The sequence below is a fragment of the Sus scrofa genome, chromosome 13, assembly GCF_054392235.1.
Source record: "Sus scrofa isolate SSC_HxYL_T2T_F1_AM1 chromosome 13, Sscrofa_HxYL_maternal_Yorkshire_Landrace_v2.0, whole genome shotgun sequence".
Lineage (NCBI taxonomy): Eukaryota > Metazoa > Chordata > Mammalia > Artiodactyla > Suidae > Sus > Sus scrofa.
In genome coordinates, this window is record NC_139395.1 from 161,642,591 (window position 1) to 161,667,325 (window position 24,735).

Consider the following 24,735-nt stretch of genomic DNA (forward strand, 5'->3'; position numbering starts at 1 on the left):
AACTTAAAATCTGTTCGCAAATTGTTGTGAGTTCCATGTGTAAAACAGAATGTCTTAGTTTGTTCTACCTTTCCTCTCTTTCCCTCAGGCTCTTACAGTATTCTATATCTGGTGATCCACATTATCTCATCTATTTCCTTCAGGATTCCAAAAATTTCACCATATCTATATACTTTTTATCTTCCAGATAAAAATTTTTTTATTGTGGTATATAACTGACATATAACATTATATTTGTTTTAGTAGCACAATATGATCAATACTTGTATATACTGTGAAATGATCACCACAATAAGTCTGGTTACATTTGCCACCACATGTAGTTAAAAACTTTTTTTTCTTGTGATGAAGACTTTTAAACTCTTTCTTAGCAGCTTTCAAATATATAATATAGTATTACTAACTATAGTCACCGTGTTGTCCAGTGAGTCCCTATGACTTACTTTATAACTGGAAGTTTGTACCTTTTGACCTCCTTAACTCATTTCTCTCACCCCAAAGCTCTACCTCTGGCAATCACCAATCTCTTCTCTTTATCTATTTGTTTTGTTGTTGTTTTTTAAATTCCACATATAAATGAGATCACACAATATCTGTCTTTCTCAGACTTATCTCACTTAGCATAATGTTCTCAAGGTCCATTAATGTTGCAAATGGCAAGATTTCCTTAATTTTAATGGCTTAGTAGTATTCCATTTGTGTATACACAGTGACCCTTCAAAAACATGGGTTTGAAATGGGTGGATGGCATCTTTTCAATGGTAAATACTACAGGATTATACTGGTATGTCAGGCCAACTATAAGTTATAATTGGATTTTCGACTGGGCCAAGGTCAGAGCCCCCTCAAGTTGTTCAAGGATCTATTGTATAATAATACATCTTTATCCATTCATCCATTGAGGGATACTTATCTTTCTTTGCTTTTGGATTTCACCAAGACTGATGTCAAGTGACTTCACCAATTTCCTTCTAGGAATTTTATGATTTCATGTCTTAGATTCAAGTTTTATTTCATTTTGAGTTAAATGTTGTATATAGTATAAGACAGTAGCCTCATTTCATTCTTTTGCTTGTGGCTGTCCAATTTTCCCAGCACCATTTATTGAAGAGACTGTCCTTTCCCCATCGTATATTCTTGGATCCTCTGTAAATTAATTGCTCATATAGCCATGTGTTTATTTCTGGGCTCTCTATTCTGTTCCACTGACCTCTGTGGGTTTTTTCTTTTATGCCAACATCATACTGTTTTCTTTATTATAACTTTGTAACATAGTTGGAAATCAGGAAGTGTGATGCCTCCAGCTTTGTTCTTTCTCAAGATTGCTTTGGCTATTCAGGGTCTTATGTGGTTCCACACAGGTTTTAGGATTGTCCTATTTCTGTGAAAAATGCCACTGGAATGTCTTCTATTTTGCTTTTTATTTCCCAAACTAAAATTCTGATCTCTCTAATTTGTTCTTTTTGTGACAAAGTTCCAATCATCTTGATGACTTAGACCTTTTTTCATGATTTTTAAAATGATCATCGCCATTATTGTATCTATTATTGATCTGTCACACTGTATCCATCCATATCCATTCATTCATTTTTTGGCATGGAAATGAACACATGGTTTCCTAGGATACATAGACTTTTATGGAGACACTATGACTTTTATGGGTACAGGTACAGTGCATATCTACATATGAAACATGTAAGATATTTTCTGCTGTACTCCTAAATACCCTTGATAAAAGTACAGCATTTTTGACTTTTTGACCAAAGCTGCCTATTTGAGAGCAGCCCATAATGATTCCCAGTTATAACTGAAGTTACCCACATATGGTTTAAAGGAGAGATACAAGTTTTGAAAGTCCACACACTAACTATGGCACCATGAACTCATCTGAGATATTTCTGTCAACTGATGATTTTCTTTGTCCTCAGAGTTAGTTCTCATTTGCTTAAAATGTTACTACATAGAAAACTAGAGAAACAATTATATAGTATTACTTATACATCTCTTCCATACCATTTATAAAAACAGACTGATCCTAGCATCAATTTTACTTCTCTACTCAACTAGGGAAGAGTTCAGACATGAAGGTTAGCACTTAACTTTTGCCAGCATGTTTAAAGGCCAAACCCTGCTGGACTACGTGTCTACCCACGCTTCTACTTTTCTCCTACCAACACCATACAGGAAGAGGAGAGAATAAAACCTGACTTATTTTGTAATAATTATTCTGTGAGGAGGACAAACTCTTTTGGAGGGATGCACTGGGACTTAGTCAAGCAAATAAAAAGCAAGGTGTATAAATAGCTCTGCTTTCTGAACTAGGTTTTGAGATCTACAGAGTACCATCTGACAACTTCCTGTATGTGGTCACTGTAGTATGGTGAACGTTAAGTTCCTGAAAGCCAGCAGCCTGCTATGTCTCAGTTCTTAAGACTTTGAATGCTGTGTGGCTTGTGCAGTGCCTTAGTCACTTAGTGAGTATGGTGGCATAGTGATTCCAAGGTCATGCAGCAGAAAAGGCTGGCATATCTAAAGAAGGGAATGCCTCTAAAAAGTACTGAGAATCTGATAGCTTTGACTGTTGGCCTGACCCTGCCATTCATTGCCTGACTGACCTCTGGGAAAGAAAGAAACTAAAATTTATTTTGTGGCTAATGTGTGTACATCAGTCACAATGTATTTTATTTAATCCTTCTAACCTATCACATTTTTACTCAGAAAATGAAATAAGTTGCTTTAAAATCTATTAACAAGAAGTAGAGAAACCATGCAAAACCATAGCTGTCTGACCTTGAAGTCCATACTCTTTCTATTTCAGCAAATATCTTTCATTTCTCCTACTTATAATCATCCCTGTGAAACAGGGATGTTTGCCTTGTGGCTCAATTAAGTGTTTTGAATAATGAAGTGATATAACCTCTCCCAAGTCTGTTTTCAGATAGCTCTAGCTGTTCTTTCTCTCTTTTTTGTGTGTGTGTGCCTTTTTTTAGGGCCACACTCGCGGCATATGGAGGTTCCTAGGCTAGGAGTTGAATTGGAGCTGCAGTTGCTGGCCATGGTCATAGCCACAGCAACACTAGATCTGAGCCATGTCTGCCACGTACACCATAGCTCACAGCAACACCGGATCCTTAACCCACTGAGTGAGGCCAGGGATTAAACCTGTGTCCTCATGGATACTAGTCAGATTCATTTCCACTGAACCACAATGGAAACTCCTCTAGTTGTTTTTAAATGTCAAACCATAATCTAGCTTGACTGGTTTGGTAGCACACAGCTTATAGCAGTGTGGGACTACTGTTTGAGTATTCTCTTGTTTTGCTAACACTATAATTCTATTAATATGCTCAATAAAACCTTGTCAGTTTTTCTCTAGCCCCACTCTACTATTAAACTCAGCTTAGAGTCAACTAAAACATTTTTTTTCCCAATAAATTCTGCTGTTAGGCCATGATTTGCCCTATCTTTATTTTGCCTTTTTAGCTGAAGTCTCACTTCCTTCTTATTAAACATTTGAAAAAAAAAAGTTATTTTTCTATGACAATGCTCAGGGCTCTAAGAAGAATTAGGATTTCATTCCTGCTCCTAGGAGTTTCCAATATATGTATGGGACACAGACAATGAAAAGAATGAATACTTGAACATAAGTCAAGGGAGAAAAGCATTTCATAGGAATGATTAAAGACTGATTTTGACAGGCATGCTCATTAATTATAAATAATTTAACTGTGATTCGGATTAGTAGGGCCTAGAATGACTCCTTAGAGGACAGTTTCATATACAACTAAGAGTTACTTGTTTTCATTATTTTCTAATAGAAACTACCATAGTGCCTTCCACAACGAAGAGTAAGAAAATCACAAGGAAGTGGCACTGTATTTCTGCTATGGTATAGGTTACCTACTGTACCCAAAGTATACCGTGAAAGTACAAACACATATTCCATTGCTAAACCACATCTAATACCTCAAAACTTGCTGGCTCAGGAAATAACCATTCTGTCTGCTACCAAAGCTTAGTTCTAACTTATGTGAAGCCTTTCCTCTTTACCTATGGTCCTTTAAAAGGAAAATTCTTATCCCTCACAGCCTGAATGAGCTTTCCACCATAAAGATGAATTATTCTTCTTTGGATTGAAGGGATGGTAGTATCTTTATTGTGGCTGTTGTTTAGCTGATTTTAAAAGTAAAAAGATTTCATTCCTACTGTGTTCTAGGGTTGAAAAAGGCTGAAACAGAAAGATAATGAAGATACTGCAGGGAAGATTCAGCAAGAATCTGCAGAAGGAAGAAAGAATAGAGGGGAAAAAAAAATAAAAATGTGGATGGGATATACCAATAAATCGTGACTAAGTGCACAGCCTTCCAAATTCCTCTAATTTTAAATGATACCTCAATTTCACAAACACCGGTTTAACACTAAGGGCTCTTAGCATATAAAGTTATAAAGGCAATTTAACTCTTACCTTACAGGAAACAACTGAGGAAAACACCCTTGTGTTTCAGTGTCAACAAATTTCTGGATCTGAAGCACTTGTTTTAAAAGACGTCCCTTGGAAGATTTATCAATTTTTGTTAATACCATCTGTAAGAATCAAGTATTTAAGGATTAAAAATAAAGTATAATTGACCCTTGAACAACATGGTTTGAACTGCAAAGGTTCACCTTTATGTGGATTTTTTAAATAGTAAATACTACAATATTACATCATCTGTGGTTGATTAAACCCGTGGATGTGAAACTGCCAGTATGGAGGAACCGCCAACATGGAGGAACCCCAAATAGTGAAGACTGACTCTAAGTTATACTTGGATTTGTGACTGCAATGAGGGTTGGTGCCCCTAACCCCCACATTGTTCAAAGGTCAACTGTTATTTCTTAATATACAGTTTTATACATTTTAGTTACAAATATTCAATAACACTAGGTGACTCACGCAAGTTTCTCTCTCCCTTTCTTTTTTTTTTTCTTCTTGGGGCCCCACTTTTGGCATATGGAAGTTCCTGGGCTAGGGGTCAAATCAGGGCTGCAGATGCCAGCCTACATCTTAGGCACAGCAACGTCTGATTCGAGCTGCATCTGTAACCTACACCAAAGCTTGCAGCAACATGGGATCCCTTTAACCCACTGAGCAAGGCCAGGGATCAAACCCGCATCCTCATGGACACTATGTCGGGTTCTTAACCTGCTGAGCCACAATGGGAACTCCTCATGCAAGTTTCTTAATCTCTCTGTACTCGTTTCCTCATCCATAAAATTAAAGCAATACTTCTTAAGGACTTAGTACAACAATTAAAAGAGTTAATACATGCAAATATAAAGCACATACTATGTGTTTGCTGTTTCCGGAGCTTTAACTACACAGGGCCATAATATCTTGGATTCAAGACCAATGAAAAGGAACTTGGAGCCAATTGCTATATGCCAAATGTTTCATATGATCGCTATATATGAGTACATTAAGTTGATCCATATAAAACTGCCAACTGTTTTTGACCTACAAAATGGTTCTGGAGAAATTAGAAATCAGGCTATTTGTTGGCTGTACCCACTACCTATATACACTATAGTTATAAGTTACATATATTTATATTCCAAGTAAGCTAGAATTTTTAAAGTAAATAACCACTTTGAATAACTTACTCAAAGACAATAATATATTAGAGGATGGTCAAGGCATGGGTGATTATAAAATCAATTGAAAAGTAAAACCTTGATGTATCTATCACAGGTTTTCCTAGGAAATTTCTATACAATTAAATTTCAATCAACTATACCTCAATATAAAAACATTAATGGCAGAAGGAGTGAGAAGCAGAAAGTGGAAGTCTTTCTTCATAAAGGCAAATATGCTGATATTTAAAAGGAGACATGGAGTTCTCTGGTGGCTCAGTGGGTTAAGGATCTGGTGTTGTCACTGCTGTGTCCTTTTTTTTTTTCTGTCTTTTTTAGGTCCACACTCGTGGCACATGGAGGTTCCCAAGGTAGGTGTAGAATTGGAGCTGTAGCTGCTGGCCACAGCCACAGCAACAGCAACGCCAGATCTGAGCTGCGTCTTTGACCTACACCACAGCTCACAGCAATGCTGGATCCTTAACCCACTGAGGCCAGAAATTGAACTTGCATCCTCATGGATGCAAGTCAGATTCGTGTTCGCTAAGCCATGATGGGAACTCCATTTTTTTGGGGTGAGGGGTGATTTTGAACCCTGGCCTGGGAACTTCTGCATGCTATAGGCAAGGCCAAAAAAATAAAAAATAAAAAAATAAAAGGAAACACAAATCCTCTATAACAACCTCTTTGCCAAAGACAAAAAGTAGTATTTCCTTTAAGTTAAAACTGAGGAAAATACATGATTTCACAAAGCATTATCTATGATCCCAAATTAGGAATACTTAATAAAACCAGTTCAGCAATATTTTGGTATATTTTTTAACATGTAGACTATGTTTAACAATTCTTTGGCTCCTTGTGACCATAAGTTATCTCTAATGTTTCACAGGGCTTTTGCAAATCCCAAGAAGTCCATAACCTCAAGATAACAAAAAAATTTCTGATTGGTAACATGGTTAGATTTGCATTAAACTCCACTGTTACATTTTAGTGGTTTTCTTTTGAAACCAAATTATGGTCAGTGGGTCTTTGCCTTACAGAGGAACTTTAAGACTACCATTTTATCTGGAAAACTGACAAAGCAAAATAAATGTGGATACCAACCTACTAATTTCTTTTTTATTCTAGGGCAAACAATAGAACACTAATAAGATATTCTCATAAGAAACTTTATTTCTTTAAGAATATAAACATCCTACTTATTATGTGTGTTGGAAGAGATGTCCTTAAATTCCAAATCAGTTTGGGAAAATTTTCTTTTGCAGTTTTATTTACATTCTGATAAGTACTATCTGTCAAGCTGCTGTTAAAGAGCTATTAACATGTTTTAGCAAACATTTCTAATGCTATTAAAAAATTCCATATATAATGAGATCCTGCTGTATAGCACAGGGAACTAAATCTAGTCACTTGTGATGGAACATGATGGAGGGTATTGTGAGAAAAAGAATGTGTGTGTGTGTGTGTGTGTATGTATGTATGTATACACACACACACATATATATGTATGTATCACTTGGTCACTTTGCTGTACAGCAGAAATTGACAGAACATTGTAAATCAACTATAATTAAAAAAAAAATCCCAGGAGTTCCCATCCCAGCTCAGGGGAAACAAATCCAACTAGGAACCATGAGGTTGCAGGTTTGATCCCTGGCCTCACACAATGGGTTGAGGATCTGGTGTTGTTGTGAGCTGTGGTGTAGGTCGCAGACGTGTCTCAGATCCTGTGTTGCTGTGGCTGTGGTACAAGCCGGCAGTTGTAGCTCCAATTCGAGCTCGAGCCTAGGAACCTCCATATAGTGCAGGTGTGGCCCTAAAAAGCAAAAAAAAAAAAAAAAAAAAAATCCCCCAAAACAAAGAAAACACTTAGTTTTCTAAACTAAATGAACAGTCTAGAAAAACTCTAACTATAATTTTGAAAACTTAAGCCTAGTAAAAGGAAAAGAGAATAAAAGTACCACAGAGCCTGTTCTAACTTTAATGGATGATAACTAAAAGGATTATTCAAAAGGTAATACATTATCTTTCTTTTTTTTCCCTTTTTAGGGTTGCACTCTTGGCATATGCAAGTTCACAGGCTAGGGGTCAAATTGGAGCTGCTGCTGCCAGCGGTGTACACCACAGCCACAGCCGTGTGAGATCCGAGCTCCATCTGTGAACTACACGGAAGCTACACCAGATCCTTAACCCATTGAGTGGGGCCAGGGATCCAAGATGCATCCTCATGGATACTAGTCAGGTTCGTTACTGCTGAGCCACAAAGGGAACTCTGGTGTTCCTTTATCTCTTGAGGAGCCAAGACCTACTCATTCATTAAAAAGATGCATGCGAGCACGCATACACATGCACACACAGGGAACTGGTATTTCTAATTGCGACCATGATTCAAAAGAAATACTTACCACATAAGGTAATGCAAATTCTTCACACATCTCTATGGCAATATTGTCTGTTTTTTGAATTCCAACAACACTATCCACTAACAAAAATGTTCTCATCAAACTATAAGAAAGCAGAAATGAAGATTAACAGAATATAAAATACACTATTCATTTCTTCCTCCAACCCTCACTACACTAAGAAACTTTCCTTTGAATAATTATCAATTCAAAATTAAAGATTTTTTGTACAAAAGGAATTCTTAATTTACTAGGAAGTCCATCTTACAGTCTAATAGGTCTCAATACTGTGTATGTTCAATAACTAAATCGCTGAATATAAACTTATTTCAATAACATGTATTGAACATAAGACATTCTGCCTAGAACTGGATGCAAAGATGAATAAGCCTCCTCCTTTAAGAGCGTGAACTCTAGTGGGAGAAAGAAAAAGGAACCCAATTAACTGTAAGTTACCATAAAAATGCCTAAGTTTTCAAATGTTACTTTAAGACTAACAGCTAATGGAAACCAGACACATTTGTTTTGTATTTTCCTGTGTAAATATTTTATATTAGTTTCTATGTAAAGCTACAACAAGCAAATACTAGTAAACACTTTTACACTTCAAAAGTTTAACATTAATTGTTCTATATATTGTGCAATGCTTCAAACACAGAACTGCTACTTGACTACCTATGGAGTCAAAAAAGGTCACATTTACAGAGACTGTAATGTCAGAATTATTTTAAGAATGATCAGAATTTATTTATTTATTTATTTGGCTTTTTAGGACCACACCTGCATCATATGGAGGCTCACAGGCTAGGGGTTGAATCGGAGCTACAGCTGATGGCCTATGCCACAGCCATAGCAATTCAGGTTCTGAGCTGCATTTGCAACCTACACCACAGCTCATGGCAATGCCAGATCCCTGGCCAACTGAATGAGGCCAGGGGTTGAATCCACAACCTCATGGTTACTAGTCAGATTTGTTTCCACTGAGCTACAGTGGGAACTTCAAGAATGATCAGAATTTAATGAAGTTTATTTAAATCTGGTAAATACCATATTAACCAACAATTTTCATTTTCAAAAATAGCCAGCTAAGAATTTAGTATAAAAAAATTAACTGGAGTTCCCGTCATGGCTCAGCAGTCAGCGAACCTGACTGGCATCCATGAGGATGTGGGTTAGATCCGTGGCTTTGCTCAGTGGGTTAAGGATCCGTTGCCATGAGCTGAGGTGTAGGTCACAGACACAGCTCGGATCTGGCATTGCTGTGACTGTGGTGTAGGCCGGTGGCTACAGCTCCGATTGGAACCCTAGCCTGGGAACCTCCATATGCCTTGGGTGCGGCCCTAAAAATATACATTAAAAAAAAATTAATAAACTGTGATGAGGTACCATTATAGTCTCAATTTAGGGAAACATTTGAATTTAAGTTTAAGCTAATTTATAGGAGAAAACTAAGCAAGCAGCATATATTTTGCTCTCAAATACTGTACTGCAGAACATTATGAAAATAAAGTGGAAAATAAAATTTATTTGATAAAACTGAAGTGTTCATATGTTGAATGTCCTCTTCATGAAAACATGTTTGGGGGTTAAATATAACTATAAGGAAAAGCTTTTCTTACTTCCTCCGTTCTTTTAGATAGTCTTCTACCATGTCGACAAAATCTTCAGGTGCTCTATAGCCATAACCTGGCATATCCACCAGTGTAAAATATCTTCCAACTTTGAAAAAATTCATCTTCTTGGTGTGCCCCTGATAAAGTAAATGGAAAAATAAAAGCTTTCTTAAGAGATGTGCTTTATATACTTCATGACTCAAAATATTTTCTATTTAATCAATAATTTAAAAATTAAATTAAAATTTTATTAAAAGCATAAAATTATTCTGTGTATCATCCTACCTACACTGATGAGGATACAGGAAAAGAAGATAGAAGGGAAGTGACTGGAGATAAGCTTAGATGACACCACTTCCTCCAATTCATTTTTTAAAGAGAATCTATATGACTTAATGACTTTACATTCCCTATTATAAATATGTAGACAAAATATTTTTGAGTTTTTCTTATTTCGTTAGTAACCTCTCAGTGAAAATTCTATTCTAAATAGCATAATTGTTGGAGTTCCTGTCGTGGCTCAGTAGTAATGAATCTGACCAGGACGCGGGTTTGATCCCTGGCCTCACTCAGTGGATCAAGGATCCAGCATTGCCATAAGCTATGGTGTAGGTCAAAGATGCAGCTCGAATCTAGTGTTGCTGTGGCTGTGGTGTAGGCCAGCAGCTGCAGCTCTGACTGGACTCCTAGCCTGGGAACTTCCATCTGCCGCGGTGTAACCCTAACAACAACAACAACAAAATAGTATGACTGTATTAGTTAACATTCTCTGTGAAAATATATCTCCATTTTAAATAGAAATAAATTATGGCACAGATAGGTTAAATTAAATGGTTACTGTTGGTCATATAAATTTTCATAAAACCTAGATGCAAAGCCTGATAGTTTATTATGCCTAGACTTTTGCTTCCCCAAAATCAAGATGTTTTGCATGGTTCTTTTCTGTTTTTATTTTCTTTTTGTTTCTTTTTTTTTTCTGGCCTCACCCAAGGCATGGGGAAGTTTACAGGTCAGGGATCAAATCTGTGCCAGTGGCAGCAATGTGAGCCACAGCAGTGACAACACCAGTTCCTTAATGCTCTGAGTCACAAGGGAACTCATGCATGTTTTATTAGATGAGTTTACTGCTTTCATTAAGCCATCTTTTAAAGCATATACAACTGCAAAATATTTATGCAATAAAACTGACGCAAAGATGATAAAAAGTGGTTTATTCCTGTGGTTTTGTGTCCATGGACATTTATTAATCAGAAAGGGAAAGATTAAGACAAATACTTTTAGAAGTCAATTTTTCAGAACTTAGAACAAATATTTTCAGAGGAAAGATTTTAAAAATGATGTTTAGGTGCCCAGTCAGCTTATGAGTCTACCTATAGGAAAATAATTTTAGAATTACAGATCAGGGATGTCAGGAATACATTTCTTGAAGTTCCTGTCATGGCACAGCGGAAATGAATCCAACTAGGAACCATGAGGTTGAGGGTTTGATCCATGGCCTCGCTCAGTGGGTTAAGGATCTGGTGTTGCTGTGAGCTGCAGTGTAGCTCACAGATGCAGCTCGGATCCTGCGTTGTTATGGCTCTGGTGTAGGCTGGCAGCTGTAGCTCTGATTCAGCCCCTAGCCTGGGAACCTCTGTAGGCCATGGGTGCGGCCCTAAAATGCAAAAAATAAATAAATAAATAAAATACATTTCTTCCATTGTCCTCTCAGAGCAGAAAGGGAACAACTCTACCCAGAAGTCAGAGTTTAGCTGGGTTATTGGTGAGGCAGGGCAGGAGGGAGTAAGCAAAGGAGGGTTAACAAATGACTACGATCATCAGGGATGTTACCAGGGAATCATAAGATAAGTGGGGAACAAGATAAGTCCAGTGAAGTCTCAGGGAAGGGTTCCAACCCAAGGAAATGGGGGCAGCAAACACTGTTGGTGGGAGTGTTTTGCTAAGGACAGATAATAAGGTGAGGTGAAATGGGGTGAGTGTTGAGGAGACAATATCTTAAATATTAGAGTATGCACTGTAGAGAAGGAAGTAGAGGAAATAAAGAAATGAAAGAAAGCTACTACAGCAGATTGACTGGGATAATAGGCACATAATTCAGCCCTGGGTAAATTGGGAAGTGCTTGACTGGTGAACATATCTGAGTCAACAAGGTATAAAAGATTATACCTGACAAAGGAGACAAAAGACATATGCTGAGAACTATAACACATTAATCAAGGAAATTAAAGAGGATGCAAAGAAATGGAAAGATATTTCAGGCTCCTGGGTTGGAAAAATTAATATTGTAAACATGGCCATACTACCCAAAACAATCTACAGATTCAATGCAATCCCTATCAAGTTACCCATGACATTTTTCACAGAACTAGGACAAACAATCCAAAAATTTATATGGAAACACAAAAGACCCAGAATTGCCAAAGCAATTCTGAGGAACAAAAACCAAGCAGGAGGCATCACTCTCCCAGACATCAGGCAATATTACAAAGCCACAGTCATCAAGACAGTGGTGTGGTACTGGTACCAAAACAGACAGACAGACCAATGGAACAGAATGGAGAACCCAGAAATAAACCCAGATACCTTTGGTCAATTAATCTTTGACAAAGGAGGCAAGAATATAAAATGGGAAAAAGACAGTCTTTTCAGCAAGAATTGCTGGGAAACCTGGACAGCCACATGTAAATCAATGAAACTGGAACACAGCCTCACACCACGCACAAAAACAAACTCAAAATGGCTTAAAGACTTAAATGTAAGACAAGGCACCATCAAACTCCTGGAAGAGAACATAGACAAAACATTCTCTGACATCAATCTTACAAATGTTTTCTCAGGTCAGTCTCCCAAAGCATCAGAAATAAAAGCAAAAATAAACCAATGGGACCTAATCAAACTGACGAGCCTTTGCATAGCAAAGGAAACCAAAAAGAAACCAAAAAGACAAGTTACAGAATGTGAGAAAATAGTTTCAAATGACAAGGGCTTAATCTCTGGGATATACAAGCAACTTATATAACTCAACAGCAAAAAAGCCAAAAACCCAAAGGAAAAATAGGCAAAAGACCTTAAGAGACATTTCTCCAAAGAAGATATGCAGATGGTCAACAAGCACATGAAAAAATGCTCGACATCACTGATTATTAGAAAAATGCAAATCAAAACTATTATGAGGTACCACCTCACACCAGTCAAAATGGCCATCATTAATAAGTCCACAAATAACAAATGCTGTAAGGGGTGTGGAGAAAAGGGAACCCTCCTGCACTCTTGGTGGGAATGTAAATTGGTACAACCCCTATGGAAAATAGTATGGAGGTACCTTAGAAGACTATCCATAAAACTACCATATGACCCAGCAATCCCACTCTTGGCCATATACCTGGACAAAACTTTCCTTGAAAAAGACACATGCACCTGCATGTTCATTGCAGTTCTATTCACAATAGCCAAGACATGGAAACAACCCAAATGTCCACTGACAGATGACTGGATTAAGAAGTGGTGTGTGTTGTGTGTGTGTACACAACAGAATACTACTCAGCCATAAAAAAGAACGAAATAATGCCATTTGCAGCAACATGGATGCAACTAGAGACTTTCATACTGAGTGAAGTAAGTCAGAAAGAGAAAGACAAATACCATATGATGTCACTTATATCTGGAATCTAATATAGGGCACAAATGAACCTTTCCACAGAAAAGAAAATCATAGACATGGAGAACAGACTTATGGTTGCCAAGAGGGGAGGGAGTAGGAGGGACTGGGAATTTGGAGTTAATAGATACAAACTATAGCCTTTGGGATGGATAAGCAATGAGTCCTGCTGTATAGCACTGGGAACTATGTCTGGTCACTTGTGATGGAGCATGATAATGTGAAAAAAAAGAATGTATACATGTATGTGTGATTGGGTAACCTTGTCATGCAGCAGAAAATTGACAGAACACTGTAAATCAGCTATAATGGAAAAAATAGAAATCACTATAAAAAAAGATTATAGGAGGAAAAAATAACTCTTTAAAGCTGTTTCCTCTAAAATCAATGAACGAGATGATCATTTTCATAGAAGCAAATATACAATAACTATAGAACAACTTTTTGGACCAAGAAAGATTTCCTCAAGATACAGGCAAGACCACTAAAACACATCTAGACACATTCCATTTTCTTCAGAAAAATACATATATTAGTATGTATTTGAAAGAAATAATGTCATATATTAGTATGTATTTGAAAGAAATAATTTTTCTAGGAATTTAACAATTATGTTGTCTTGTACACCCTCCAACATTTATTATTCAAATTAGTCAATTCAGAGATAGTTCAGATATATTTTAAATTTTAACATACCGGTTTTTTGGAGACTCTAACCTCAACCTCTGGAGCAAATGAAAATAAAGCCTTTATTAGAGACGATTTTCCAACATTGCTTCTACCTATAAAACACACCTTATATAAAAAAAGAAGATAACTATTAGTTTATTTTATATATATTATACATATATGTTATATGTATGTTGCATTAGCAGCAAAAATCTGTTAATACTATTCAGTCTTGCTAACCCATAAAAAATGGCTATGGTTAGTAAAACCCAAATTCTAACATACAGCTACTATCAAATAAAATGTGGCAAGCACTATGTTAAGCACTTAACATATATTGCTTATCTAATTTTTAAAATATCTCTATGAGGTAGAGAATATTATTATCTTCATTTTACCGTGATAAAACTAGAGGGAGAAAGAGGTTAAATAACTGGCCCAAAATTATACACCCAGAAAATGAAGAAGCTGGAATCTGAACTCAGGATATCTATATCCAGAACCTGTGCTTTTAATTACACTATGCTACTCAAGAATATCTGCAATATTTACTAAACATTCCATATTTACAAAGCTTTTTGAAGTTAAAACCCTGATGCATTTCAACAAAACCGGTTCTATGGTATACCCTTGTTTGGAACCCCATTTCCATCCAAACTTTCAGAGTTTACCAAAACACCATTGTAATTATTCCTTTTTTTTTTTTTTTTTGACCTTTCTTGTTCTAATTACGCTTTTCTCCTTTGTCCTTAAGAGTGTAAGAAGTAACAAAATATTCTTAATACTAACCATTAATGCACATGGCTCTGATTTTTAATACAGTATTGAAGAGGGTACTTACCAATTCCAATCAGTGCTTTTAAATGAGAACGGTACCGCCCCCTGGGGGGTTGTTTAAGAAATTCTAAGGGCATTTTTGTTATCAACAGGTTTGGGCAGCATTTAGCATGCAGGAGACAGCGATGCTATATATTTTGCATACCGAGGTCAGTCCCTTCAAAATGAATTCATTTGGTTCCTGCATAAATTTCAAATGCTCTCCCAGATTAAATCCAATGATAATATACAGATAATAAAACAACTTAAAAAACCAAATTACACAAAAAGTCCAGTAATTTAGAAGCTTAAATTGAAAACGATGCCATCTAAAAATCACTAAATGATTACCATATTCCTAAATTATTACAGCAGTTCTAAATATATTAGCAGGAAAGTTTCAGCGTGATGTTAAACAGCACAAATATGAAAGGTGGTCTGAGCCTTCTTTTAACAGAGAATAAAATATTAAGCTGCAGGACATTCATAAAATGCACAATCACTGAATTTTAATAAAGTTGTTTTAAAAAAATCTTAGATTACTACTATCTATATATAACATTTTTTGTACATAGGAAATTCAGATTGGGAGAAAACTACCATTGATAAGGATCACTTCGTTTGTGAAACATTTTGTCTGTCTCAGCATGTTTTCTCTACTTCAATTAAACAGAAAAAAAGACATGGCCAGGCAATTTTTTGAATGCCTTTTATTTATTTTTTGACCTTTTCCAGGGCCGCACTCGCGGCATATGTATGTTCCCAGGCTAGGAGTCTAATCAGAGCTAAAGCCGCTGGCCTACGCCAGAGCCACAGCAATGGGGGATGCGAGCCACCTCTGCGACCTACACCACAGATCATAGCAACGCCAGATCCTTAACCCACTGAGCGAGGTCAGGGATCGAACCCATGACCTCAGGGTTCCTAGTGGGATTCGTTAACCATTGAGCCATGATGGGAACTCCTGAATGCCTTTTAAAGTCTTCTATATTCCCTGTCAAAGTAATTAAAACTATATTTGCTTATTTAGTTATAATAATGATATGCATCTAAACAAAGCTAGAGAATCTCTTATTTGGTGACAAGACAGGGAGTGACAGCAAAATTTCTGCCGAAACTCCAGGACCTGCGGGGGCTCCCCCCGCTCACCTCAGGGCAGCGGAGGTCCGGGGCGTGGTCGAGACGCACAGCGGAGCTGACGTAATCGATGCGGTTCCGGGCGGATGCCGTGAAGATGCTCTCAGCCCTCGCGATGTCGTCCAGAGTTGGGTCGAAGATCTTCAGGTGAAGGTCTGGGTTCGAGCCCGGGACGAGAAACCGTTGGAGTTCTTGCAGCGGGAACACGAGCTTCGTGCGTTGATTGCTTGGCAGCCGTAGAACCTCTGCAAAGGCCAGGGACGCGCTGTAAGCTCGTCTTCCTCGCCCCAGCATAGTCCCTATAGTAAACAGCCGGCCCACCCCAGGCCACAACCGGCGTGTTGCCATTTTCCTTTCTCAGAAGCCCCGCCCCTGCCTCTTTCGCAGAATGTAGGATGCGCATGCGTAACTCGGCTCCCGCTACGCTTTCTGGGAATTGTAGTCTCCGCTCTTCGAGTACTGGGAGTGGGAGGCAGAAGTTGCCCAGCAGAGGGAAACTCGGTGGCTTCCTTTCACACTCTAACGCTGACAGCTGTGCCTTTGCCCTGTATGCCGCTGTGGGAAGGCTGTTCAACGGTTTTTAGAGGTGAAAAAGCTTATTTGGCTGTGTGACCCTTGAGGCTCAAGTGAAGAAGAAAACGTGTGAAGTTCTGGTGGATTTTAGGCGGGTTTACTCTTCAGTTTCTGGTTGTCTCACAGATCGTTGACGTTGATGTACAAATCACAAGAAAACAGTTTCGTAAAAATGAGAAAAGAGATGGTGAGAAATGTAGTTGAAAAAGCATCTTGTTATATTTCATTTCAACCATCTCTGTAGCTGCAGGAAATGTCATTAAGTTTTAGAGATTTCTTACAGAATAAAAGCAAAAACAGTTTGCACAGGTGTTCCAGAGTTCTTTCATTGAAATTACGTAATGGCATCTTATTTCAAAAGTTTCTTCCCAAAACAATTCAAATTGATCAGTGCCAGAGTGGGGAATACAGGGATCATGATAAAATAAATATCTGAAAGATATTCTTGCTTAAAGACAATGGGTTTTCTACAACCTTAGTAGCAAACAGCATAGCATTATGAACTCAGGGTCTCTTGAGCGATTCCCCAGGTTTTTCAGTGACTCTTCAGGGAAATTCTTGAAGTAATGTCACACAAAAGTTAGTGAACAGAACTCAAGGACTTTGAGAGTAGCCTGACCTACTGCTTGCTGGCTAATTTTTAAAACTGATCTTTGCATTAGGCTTTGAGGCTTTCCTCCAACCCCTAATCTCATTCTTCCTTAAGAGAACACTTTGTTGTAAATGTCCAGACATTTTGGATATGTATAACTATGAATGCATTTAGTTCAAAGGACTGTTCTATATAGCCTTTAAAAAATTTTTAACAGGAGTTCCCGTCGTGGCGCAGTGGTTAACGAATCCAACTAGGAACCATGAGGTTGCGGGTTCGCTCCCTGCCCTTGCTCAGTGGGTTAACGATTCGGCGTTGCCGTGGGCTGTGGTGTAGGTTGCAGACGCGGCTCGGATCCTTCGTTGCTGTGGCTCTGGCGTAGGCGGGGGGCTACAGCTCTGATTCGACCCCTAGCCTGGGAACCTCCATATGCCGTGGGAGTGGCCCAAGAAATAGCAGAAAGACAAAAAAAAAAAAAAAAGAAAAAAAAATTTTAACAATATTCTTGTAAATATTTATACATCTGTACATACCGACCTACATGATTGTTTTTAATGGAGGCATATTATTTCATATATTCCTCCAGTGTCTTATTGATCACTAATTAGGTTTTGTTATTACAAACAGTGCTACAATGAGCACTTATGAATAGATATCTTTGCACACTTGTGGAAGTCTGATAAATTCCAAGGAGAGGACTTGACAGGTACATAAGGTATGTGTGCTTCTATTTTTCATATTTCTGTAGAAAAATTATCATTAAAGAAAATACAACAAATTACTCCTATTAATGAAGTATTACAGCACTAAAACAGGCATTATAAAAGTAGAGTATTAAGTATAATCTTGCCATCATAGATGAAAAAAATTTTTTAATTATTTTGTTTTAATTCATACTCTCCAGATTATTAAAGTGGATAAACATTTTGACATTTTATTTGGCCATTTGTATTTATTTTTTGTAAGCATCATGTTTTTTATTAGGTTATAATCACTTTTGAAAATTGACCTGTAGTAACCAGTTATTTAGAACATTGACCTCTTATCTGTCATGTTTTTAAAATATTTATCCCAACTTGTTAACTTTTGACTTTAATAGTACTTTTGATTGTATCGATTTTTAATTTGTTGGTGGCCAAACTGAAGTCTTTTATGTGTTCTAAGCTTTGTTTTGTTTAGAAAATTTTTCTAAGATTATAAACAAATTAACCAATTTTTTCTTCTAGTAATTTAATTTTTTACAATAACATTAAATATTTAATACAATTGGAATTTGTTTTAATGAAAAGAATCTGCCAGGAATTCCCCTATATTTGTTTCCAAATAATTAGCCAGTTGCCTCAACAATATTTATGAAATAATTCATCTTTTCTTCACTGAAAGTGTATGTGGGTATGTTTGTAGACAACTCTGAACTTTGAAAGAGCATTTCATATGTGCCATTTCATTTCTAAACCTTTTGGTCCCAGGTGTGGAAATAAACCTGAGTGTAAAGGACCTTTGCCAATTCTTACAGGTGTTTTGGAGGTGTTCAGGGCTTAATAGGCATCACAGTACTCATTTTTTAGTCCCACATGAGGCCTACAAGTCAGAGGGGAAAAGCTAGAAATGGGAGTAATTGGCTTAGGGGAAATGCAGCTGTGGAACTGCAATGGGAATCATAGGATACTCAGGGAATTGTCAAAGTTTAGGAAAATAAATGAGGCCCAATCAGTATAAAAGGGGGTCCAGTCTGGTTGCAGTGGTACTCTGTTTTTTTGGCAATATCCTTACTCTGATTGTGGGCAGCATCTATGTTCCAGGTGGTCTGTCTGGGTGGAGTAGTATACCCTAGCCAATGGCTTTGGAACGGGAGTCAGGATCAAGCCTTTTGACTAGGCAGGGTGTCAGGGATGTGATTCAGAATAGTATTTAAGTCCTAATGGGGAAAGAGAATTTGCATTAGGAAACAAAGCAGCAACTTAGTTATGCAGATTGCACAGATATAACAACGATGTGAGATGGGGCTTGAATTGATCTAAGGGCATCTTAGCACTCCTCCCAGAAAACTGTGGAAAACCCATCCTTGGTCTAGTTCCACAGCACTGACATGAGGACGTACTAAACTGGTAACCCAGGGAGGTCGAAAAATGAAGCCTGTGTTTATGTACTGTTCTGTTGTGTACTCCTTCCCATACAATACTGTAGTGTACATTATCTCACACTGAGAGGAGTGAGGCACCCCTGCTCAAGTCCATCATTTGTTCATTCATCAAATATTCATGCTAGGCATGTACTAAGAACTGGAGATAGAAGAGTGAATAAATGAAACAGAAAAATGTTTATGTTCTCATGTTATGGTCTTGAGGCAGTGCAATAACTAAAACACAGGGTCTATTAGATAATGATAAATGCTTAGGAAAAAGCTAAAGCTAGATAGGGAAGTGAGTGGTGTCTCTGTGTGTTTGTGTTTTAGTGTGATCTCCACTGAGAAGGTGACATTTGAACATGAATGTGAAGGAAGTGAGGGAATAAGCATGTGATTATCTGGGGGAAGTATTTTGGTGGAAGCAAAAAGGCTCAGAAGCAGGAGTGTGTGTGGCTAGTTTAAGGAACAGCAAGGAAGCTAACGTGGCCAGGATGAAGTAAAAAAAAGATGGATGTGGGCAGTGACTCTAGCTATTTCTATCAAGTTTTGGCTTTGATATAGATATTTGAAGTGAACGTATAATATGTTGTATTTAGTTGGTTGGCATCCCTTGCATAGAGAGGAACCATCCACATCTACTCTGTGTGGTTCTACTGGGGGTATCAATGAACAGAATTCTACTCTTCTGATCACAGGAAGAGGCACTTGGCCCTACATTGTGTGTTTTAAGACAATAATGATTATTTGAATAATGTGAGAGTGATTCCAACCAAGGCAATCATTACATTAAAGTTAAACAGGCAGCTGGCCCTGCCCTGAGCCTCCTGTTACAATGCTGGAATGTGAGGCTCTTCTCCACTGCTTTGTAAAGGATGCCTATAGTGCTTTAAGAGGCAATGGAGCTAACACAGAAAGAAAAACAGTATTGAGAGGTGGGGGAGGCAGTGGCATGACCCCTTATGACCTATGCTGAATATCATGTTCTCTGTCCCTCTGCTCTCCCATCACACAAGTCAATACATTCCTCTCCATGTTACTGAAACTAATTTGACTGCAGCCAAGAGTCCTGTTTAAAGTAGCATTTTAAGATGGTGTGTGGTTCCTTGTGTAAATCCAGAGCCATCAGACTACCATGAAGGATAAATGGAATGTCCTATGTAAATTTCAATCCTATTATGGAGGAGGCAGGGTAAAGCTTTAGAGTGCCTGTGGCTGCAGGTTAAGCAAGCCAAACGGTTACCCTCCCTTAATGTAGCAGCTGGATTTCAGGAGGTCAAGAATCACCCTTCCACTCCAGATATTTCCTCATCCAGTAGTTCTTCATTATCTTTGGTAATGGTCTGGTTATGTTGTGAAAATTAGCAGAGTTCAGTGTGCTAATGGTCACCCTTCTGAGGAAAAGTAACTTCTCTTAGTCTAGGAGGTAGCTCAACACGAAGTTAACAAGATTTTACTATTTAATATAACTTAGGAAGGTATTATATACTTTACACACATACCTTAGAATCAGCTTTTATTGCTGGAACTGATCCAACCTAAATCTATAGTTATATTCTGTCATGTTTATCTAATAAGAATGAAAGGAACATAGGTAGGACAGTGATGAGATCTTACCATTAGGACAGGATCATCTCAATTGTTTCTTCAGTGATGTCTGTCTTTACAATGAATGACCATTGGATCCAGAGTGATCTCAATTTATGTCCAAGTCCTATAAGTGTTTAGTTTAGGGAGTCCATCTAAGACATGAAGAAGGCAAACACTTTAGGCAGAATCAGTGACACCAGAGAGTTAGCATGCAAGCAATATGCACAGGTAACTCTGATGCTAGGCTAGAAATCATGTGAAAGACCTATAGACTCAGAAATTCTTGGAAAACTTACTTCTACACGCAGAGGGAGGCAATGGGTTAGGTCTCAGTGTCTAATTTACACAAGACCTTTTCCACCATACTTCTCCCCTTGTTTTAAACAACAATCATTAACGTTTATTGATTGCTTGCTATGCGAGGAATTGATCTGGGTGCCAGGAATCAAATAGAAAAACATGGTTACCCAGCTAAAATGGAAAAAATAAAAATCATTATAAAAAAATGAAACATTAATACCTGAAAAAAAAAAGAAAAAGAAAAATATGGTTACAATCTAATTTGGATCTCAAACACATGTATTAGGAAGGCACATTGTATGAATGAGAGTAACATGGGGGAACTTTCCACATGTAACTTAAATTGCTTAAATTGTAATAACTACTGCCTGAATGAATGCTTTAAATTAAAAAATGCATTTTATTATGTTTTTCAATTTTTCTGTGCAACCACTAAATAAAAATTAAACATCACCTAACATGTTGACACAAATTTATGGCACAGATGTGTAACATGATATATGATTTGTACTCCTAATTATATTTTATAAATTGTTATGTCTGAAATTTATTATTTAACCATCATTCAAGAAATAACAGAGACAGGAGTTCCCTTTGTGGCTCAGCAGGTTAAGAACCTGACTAGTGTCCATGAGGATATGGGTTCAATCCCTGGCCTTGCTCAGTAAGTTAAGGATCCACTGTTGCTGCAAGCTGTTGGCATAGGTTGCATCTGCTCGGATCTGGTATTGCTGTGGCTGCAGCCTAGGCCAGTAGCTGCAGCTTTGATTTGACCCCTAGCCTGGGAACTTCCATATGCCACAGGTAGCAGGTGTGGCCCTGAAAAAAAAAAAAAAAAAAGAAAGAAATCTTGTTAGGGGGCTCATCAAATCACTTAGTTTCATTTTATATTTCATTAATGTAACTTTAGAGAATATCTCTAACTTCATAGAACTTTTTTTTTTTCTTCAGGGAAGTTTTTTGAGCTTTCTTCTAAGGTTATGCCTGCTGTACTAACAGATTTCTCAGATCTGGAGATTAAATATCAGACAGTGTTCATGTGTAGGAGATGAGTTCTTAGAATGAACTGGGTTTGAAGGTATATAGAGCTTCACTTCCCTCAAGGCTGTTTTTCTCAATAGAAGAAAAACAATTGTTTTATCTAGATATTTTTTTCTCACTTGTCTACGCATATTTGATCTCTTTCCCATACTAATGTTATTAAAATACCTTAGAACACTCTTCAACTTGTGTTTTTACATAATTTAGTTTGCTCTTGTTGTTGGAAAAAAAAGCCTTTTGCTGTTCTCATAGATAATTTATTAACATTTTAGTCCTTATTTTAGGCGAGATCATTTTGATGGGCAAGTTTACATTATAGCATGTCTGTAATGTCATTGCCTTATTGGAAGTGAATGGTGTGCTGTCTGGCACCTGAAGAGGTGCAATGACATTCCATAAGCAGAAGTGTGGGAATAGATTCAGATTGTTTAACTCATTCACATTGTGTCAAGAATCCCCAAAACTACTCCCCAAGTTTGGTGATTTACTACGTGGGTTCACAGGACTCGGCAGTTGTTCCTGCTTGTGTCTATGATTTATCCTAGAGAAAGAATACAAAGGAAAATTGGGAAAGGGAAAGGTACTCAAGGTGAAGTCTGGAGGAAACCAGTCACAAGCTTCTTCTAGGAATTCTCTCCCAGGGGAGTTTCCCAGAATGTACTTCATCCTGCCAGCAGTGGGCTCTAGCAACACGTATAAAATGTCTACCGGGAACATTCACCTGAGCCTAGGACTCCAGCATTTTATCATTGGCTGTTTGTGTAAGTATGTAGTGCCTGTGTGACTGACCGTGGTCACTCAAATTCCAGACTCTCAGAAAGAAAGCAAGTACTCAACATAAATCACATTGTTTGTACAAACAAATTACATATAATGAGTCATTGTTATCATTTAGGGAACGTTTTCTAATCGAGTTCTCATGCCTGCCAATGGCAAATCTTGTAAGCAAGCCTTTTTTAAGGACAACAGTCAGAGGCCTGCTATAATTCTTTTCTGCACCTAGATTAAAAGGTTAAAAAAATTTTTTAAATGAGTTTCTCATCTGCACCTAATTGTAAGATTGTATACTTGTAGAGAAGGTGTATTCCAGGTTCCGCTTTATTTATTTATTTATTTATTTATTTTTGGTCTTTTTTTTTAGAGCCGCGCTGAAGCTTATGGAGGTTCCCAGGCTAGGGGCTGAATCGGAGCTGTTGCTGCCAGCCTATGCCAGAGCCACAGCAACACCAGATTCAAGCCGTGTCTGCAACCCATACCACAGCTCATGGCAACGCTGTGTCCTTAACCCACTGAGCAAGGCCAGGGATCGAACCCGCAACCTCATGGTTCCTAGTTGGATTCGTTTCCACTACGCCACAATGGGAACTCCCAGGTTCCACTTTAAATACAAATGACTTTTCTGGAGATTTTTGAGGAAGATGGGAAAAACGTGTTCCAATCGTTTTAGTGAAATGTGGAAAAATCAGAAATCTTTATGTTGAAGGAGGTTATAATCAACATTGCTGTGTCATCCACCTGTCATGAAGTATGGGGCCTCTAAAGAGCAGTACAATGAACGTTAATGATTGAATTGGTATGAACAGCAGATTCTAGGGTGACTAAGTGAATCCTGGGGTATTTAGCTGAAGTTGAGTGCAGTTAGGTTCTGGAAATTTCCTCCAGCTTCCTACTCATTCTCCTTCATGAGGTGGACAATAAATTACAAAATATTTTTTTTGTGATTACTTTTAGAAAGGATGCTTGGAATAGAGGTACAGGGCAGTTACCTGACAGACAGGCTTCATGGGCAGAGGCCGTAGAAGGAGTGGCTGAGCCCAGAATGTAATGCAAGATAGTCTTCATGCTGTAAGATACCTCTCTCCTGCCCAGACTAACTACACGCTAGGGCTTAGTTCACTCTTCTCCTCCTGTATCTGTTATTTGCCAATGTAACTAATCGATTTTACCATGATAATATGACCTCACAAATTTACATTATAAACACAAAAGCCAAAAAAAAGATAAAAATTTAAAAAAGCATACTAGAAGTAATCAGAGTGAACAAATCTGGTGGGCAAACAATTTAAAATAATAACTGTATAGGAGTTCTCTTGGTGGCTCAGTGGAAACAAATCCAACTAGTATCCATGAGGACGAAGTTTCGATCCCTGGCCTCACTCAGTAGGTTAAGGATCCCGTGTTGCTGTGAGCTACAGGCGTGGTTTGGATCTGGTATTGCTGTGTCTGTGTTGTAGGCTGGTAGCTGTAGCTCCAATTCTACCCCTAGCCTGGGAACTTCCATATGTGGCAGGCGTGGCCCTAAAAAGCCAAAAAAATAAAAAATAAAAAAATAAAAAATTCTGAGTACCAGCATTAATGCAAGAAAAGTATAAAGTAGCATTTTTAAAGTATCAAGGAATGTGAACATCAAGCTTAGTGTATGTTTTCTTGTTGACTAAATAAGCAGACACACAAAAGCATATTTTAACAATTTAGACACACAAAAGCATATTCTAACAATATGCTACTTGAAGTGCCAGTCCAAGAATAGTTTGTTATCCATCTGGAAGAGAAAAGAAGTATGTATGGGAATGTAAATGAATACATTTCTTCTTTTTTGAGAAAAT

At 37.7% G+C, this 24,735-nt stretch overlaps 1 protein-coding gene across 17 annotated transcripts in view; it reads right to left on the minus strand.

Annotated features, from left to right (window-relative positions):
* GTPBP8 (GTP binding protein 8) overlaps positions 1-16,274 on the minus strand; it is a 201,139-nt gene extending 184,865 nt beyond the window's left edge. For 16 of the 17 annotated variants that reach the window (XR_014824829.1, XR_014824826.1, XR_014824824.1 and 13 more), the window contains exons 1-5: positions 15,921-16,274; positions 13,983-14,081; positions 9,635-9,765; positions 8,019-8,118; positions 4,466-4,584 (exon numbers count right to left, since the gene is read on the minus strand). Coding sequence is in view for 9 of the 17 variants with exons in the window: in XM_084991282.1 (XP_084847408.1) it covers positions 4,466-4,584; positions 8,019-8,118; positions 9,635-9,765; positions 13,983-14,081; positions 15,921-16,256 (785 nt within the window). In the remaining 8 variants the exon portion in view is untranslated. Of the gene's footprint in view, positions 1-540; positions 4,278-4,465; positions 4,585-8,018; positions 8,119-9,634; positions 9,766-13,982; positions 14,082-15,920 lie in introns of those variants that run through there. The other variant, XM_005670222.4, reaches the window with a different exon arrangement.
* Between the last annotated feature and the right edge of the window lie 8,461 nt (positions 16,275-24,735).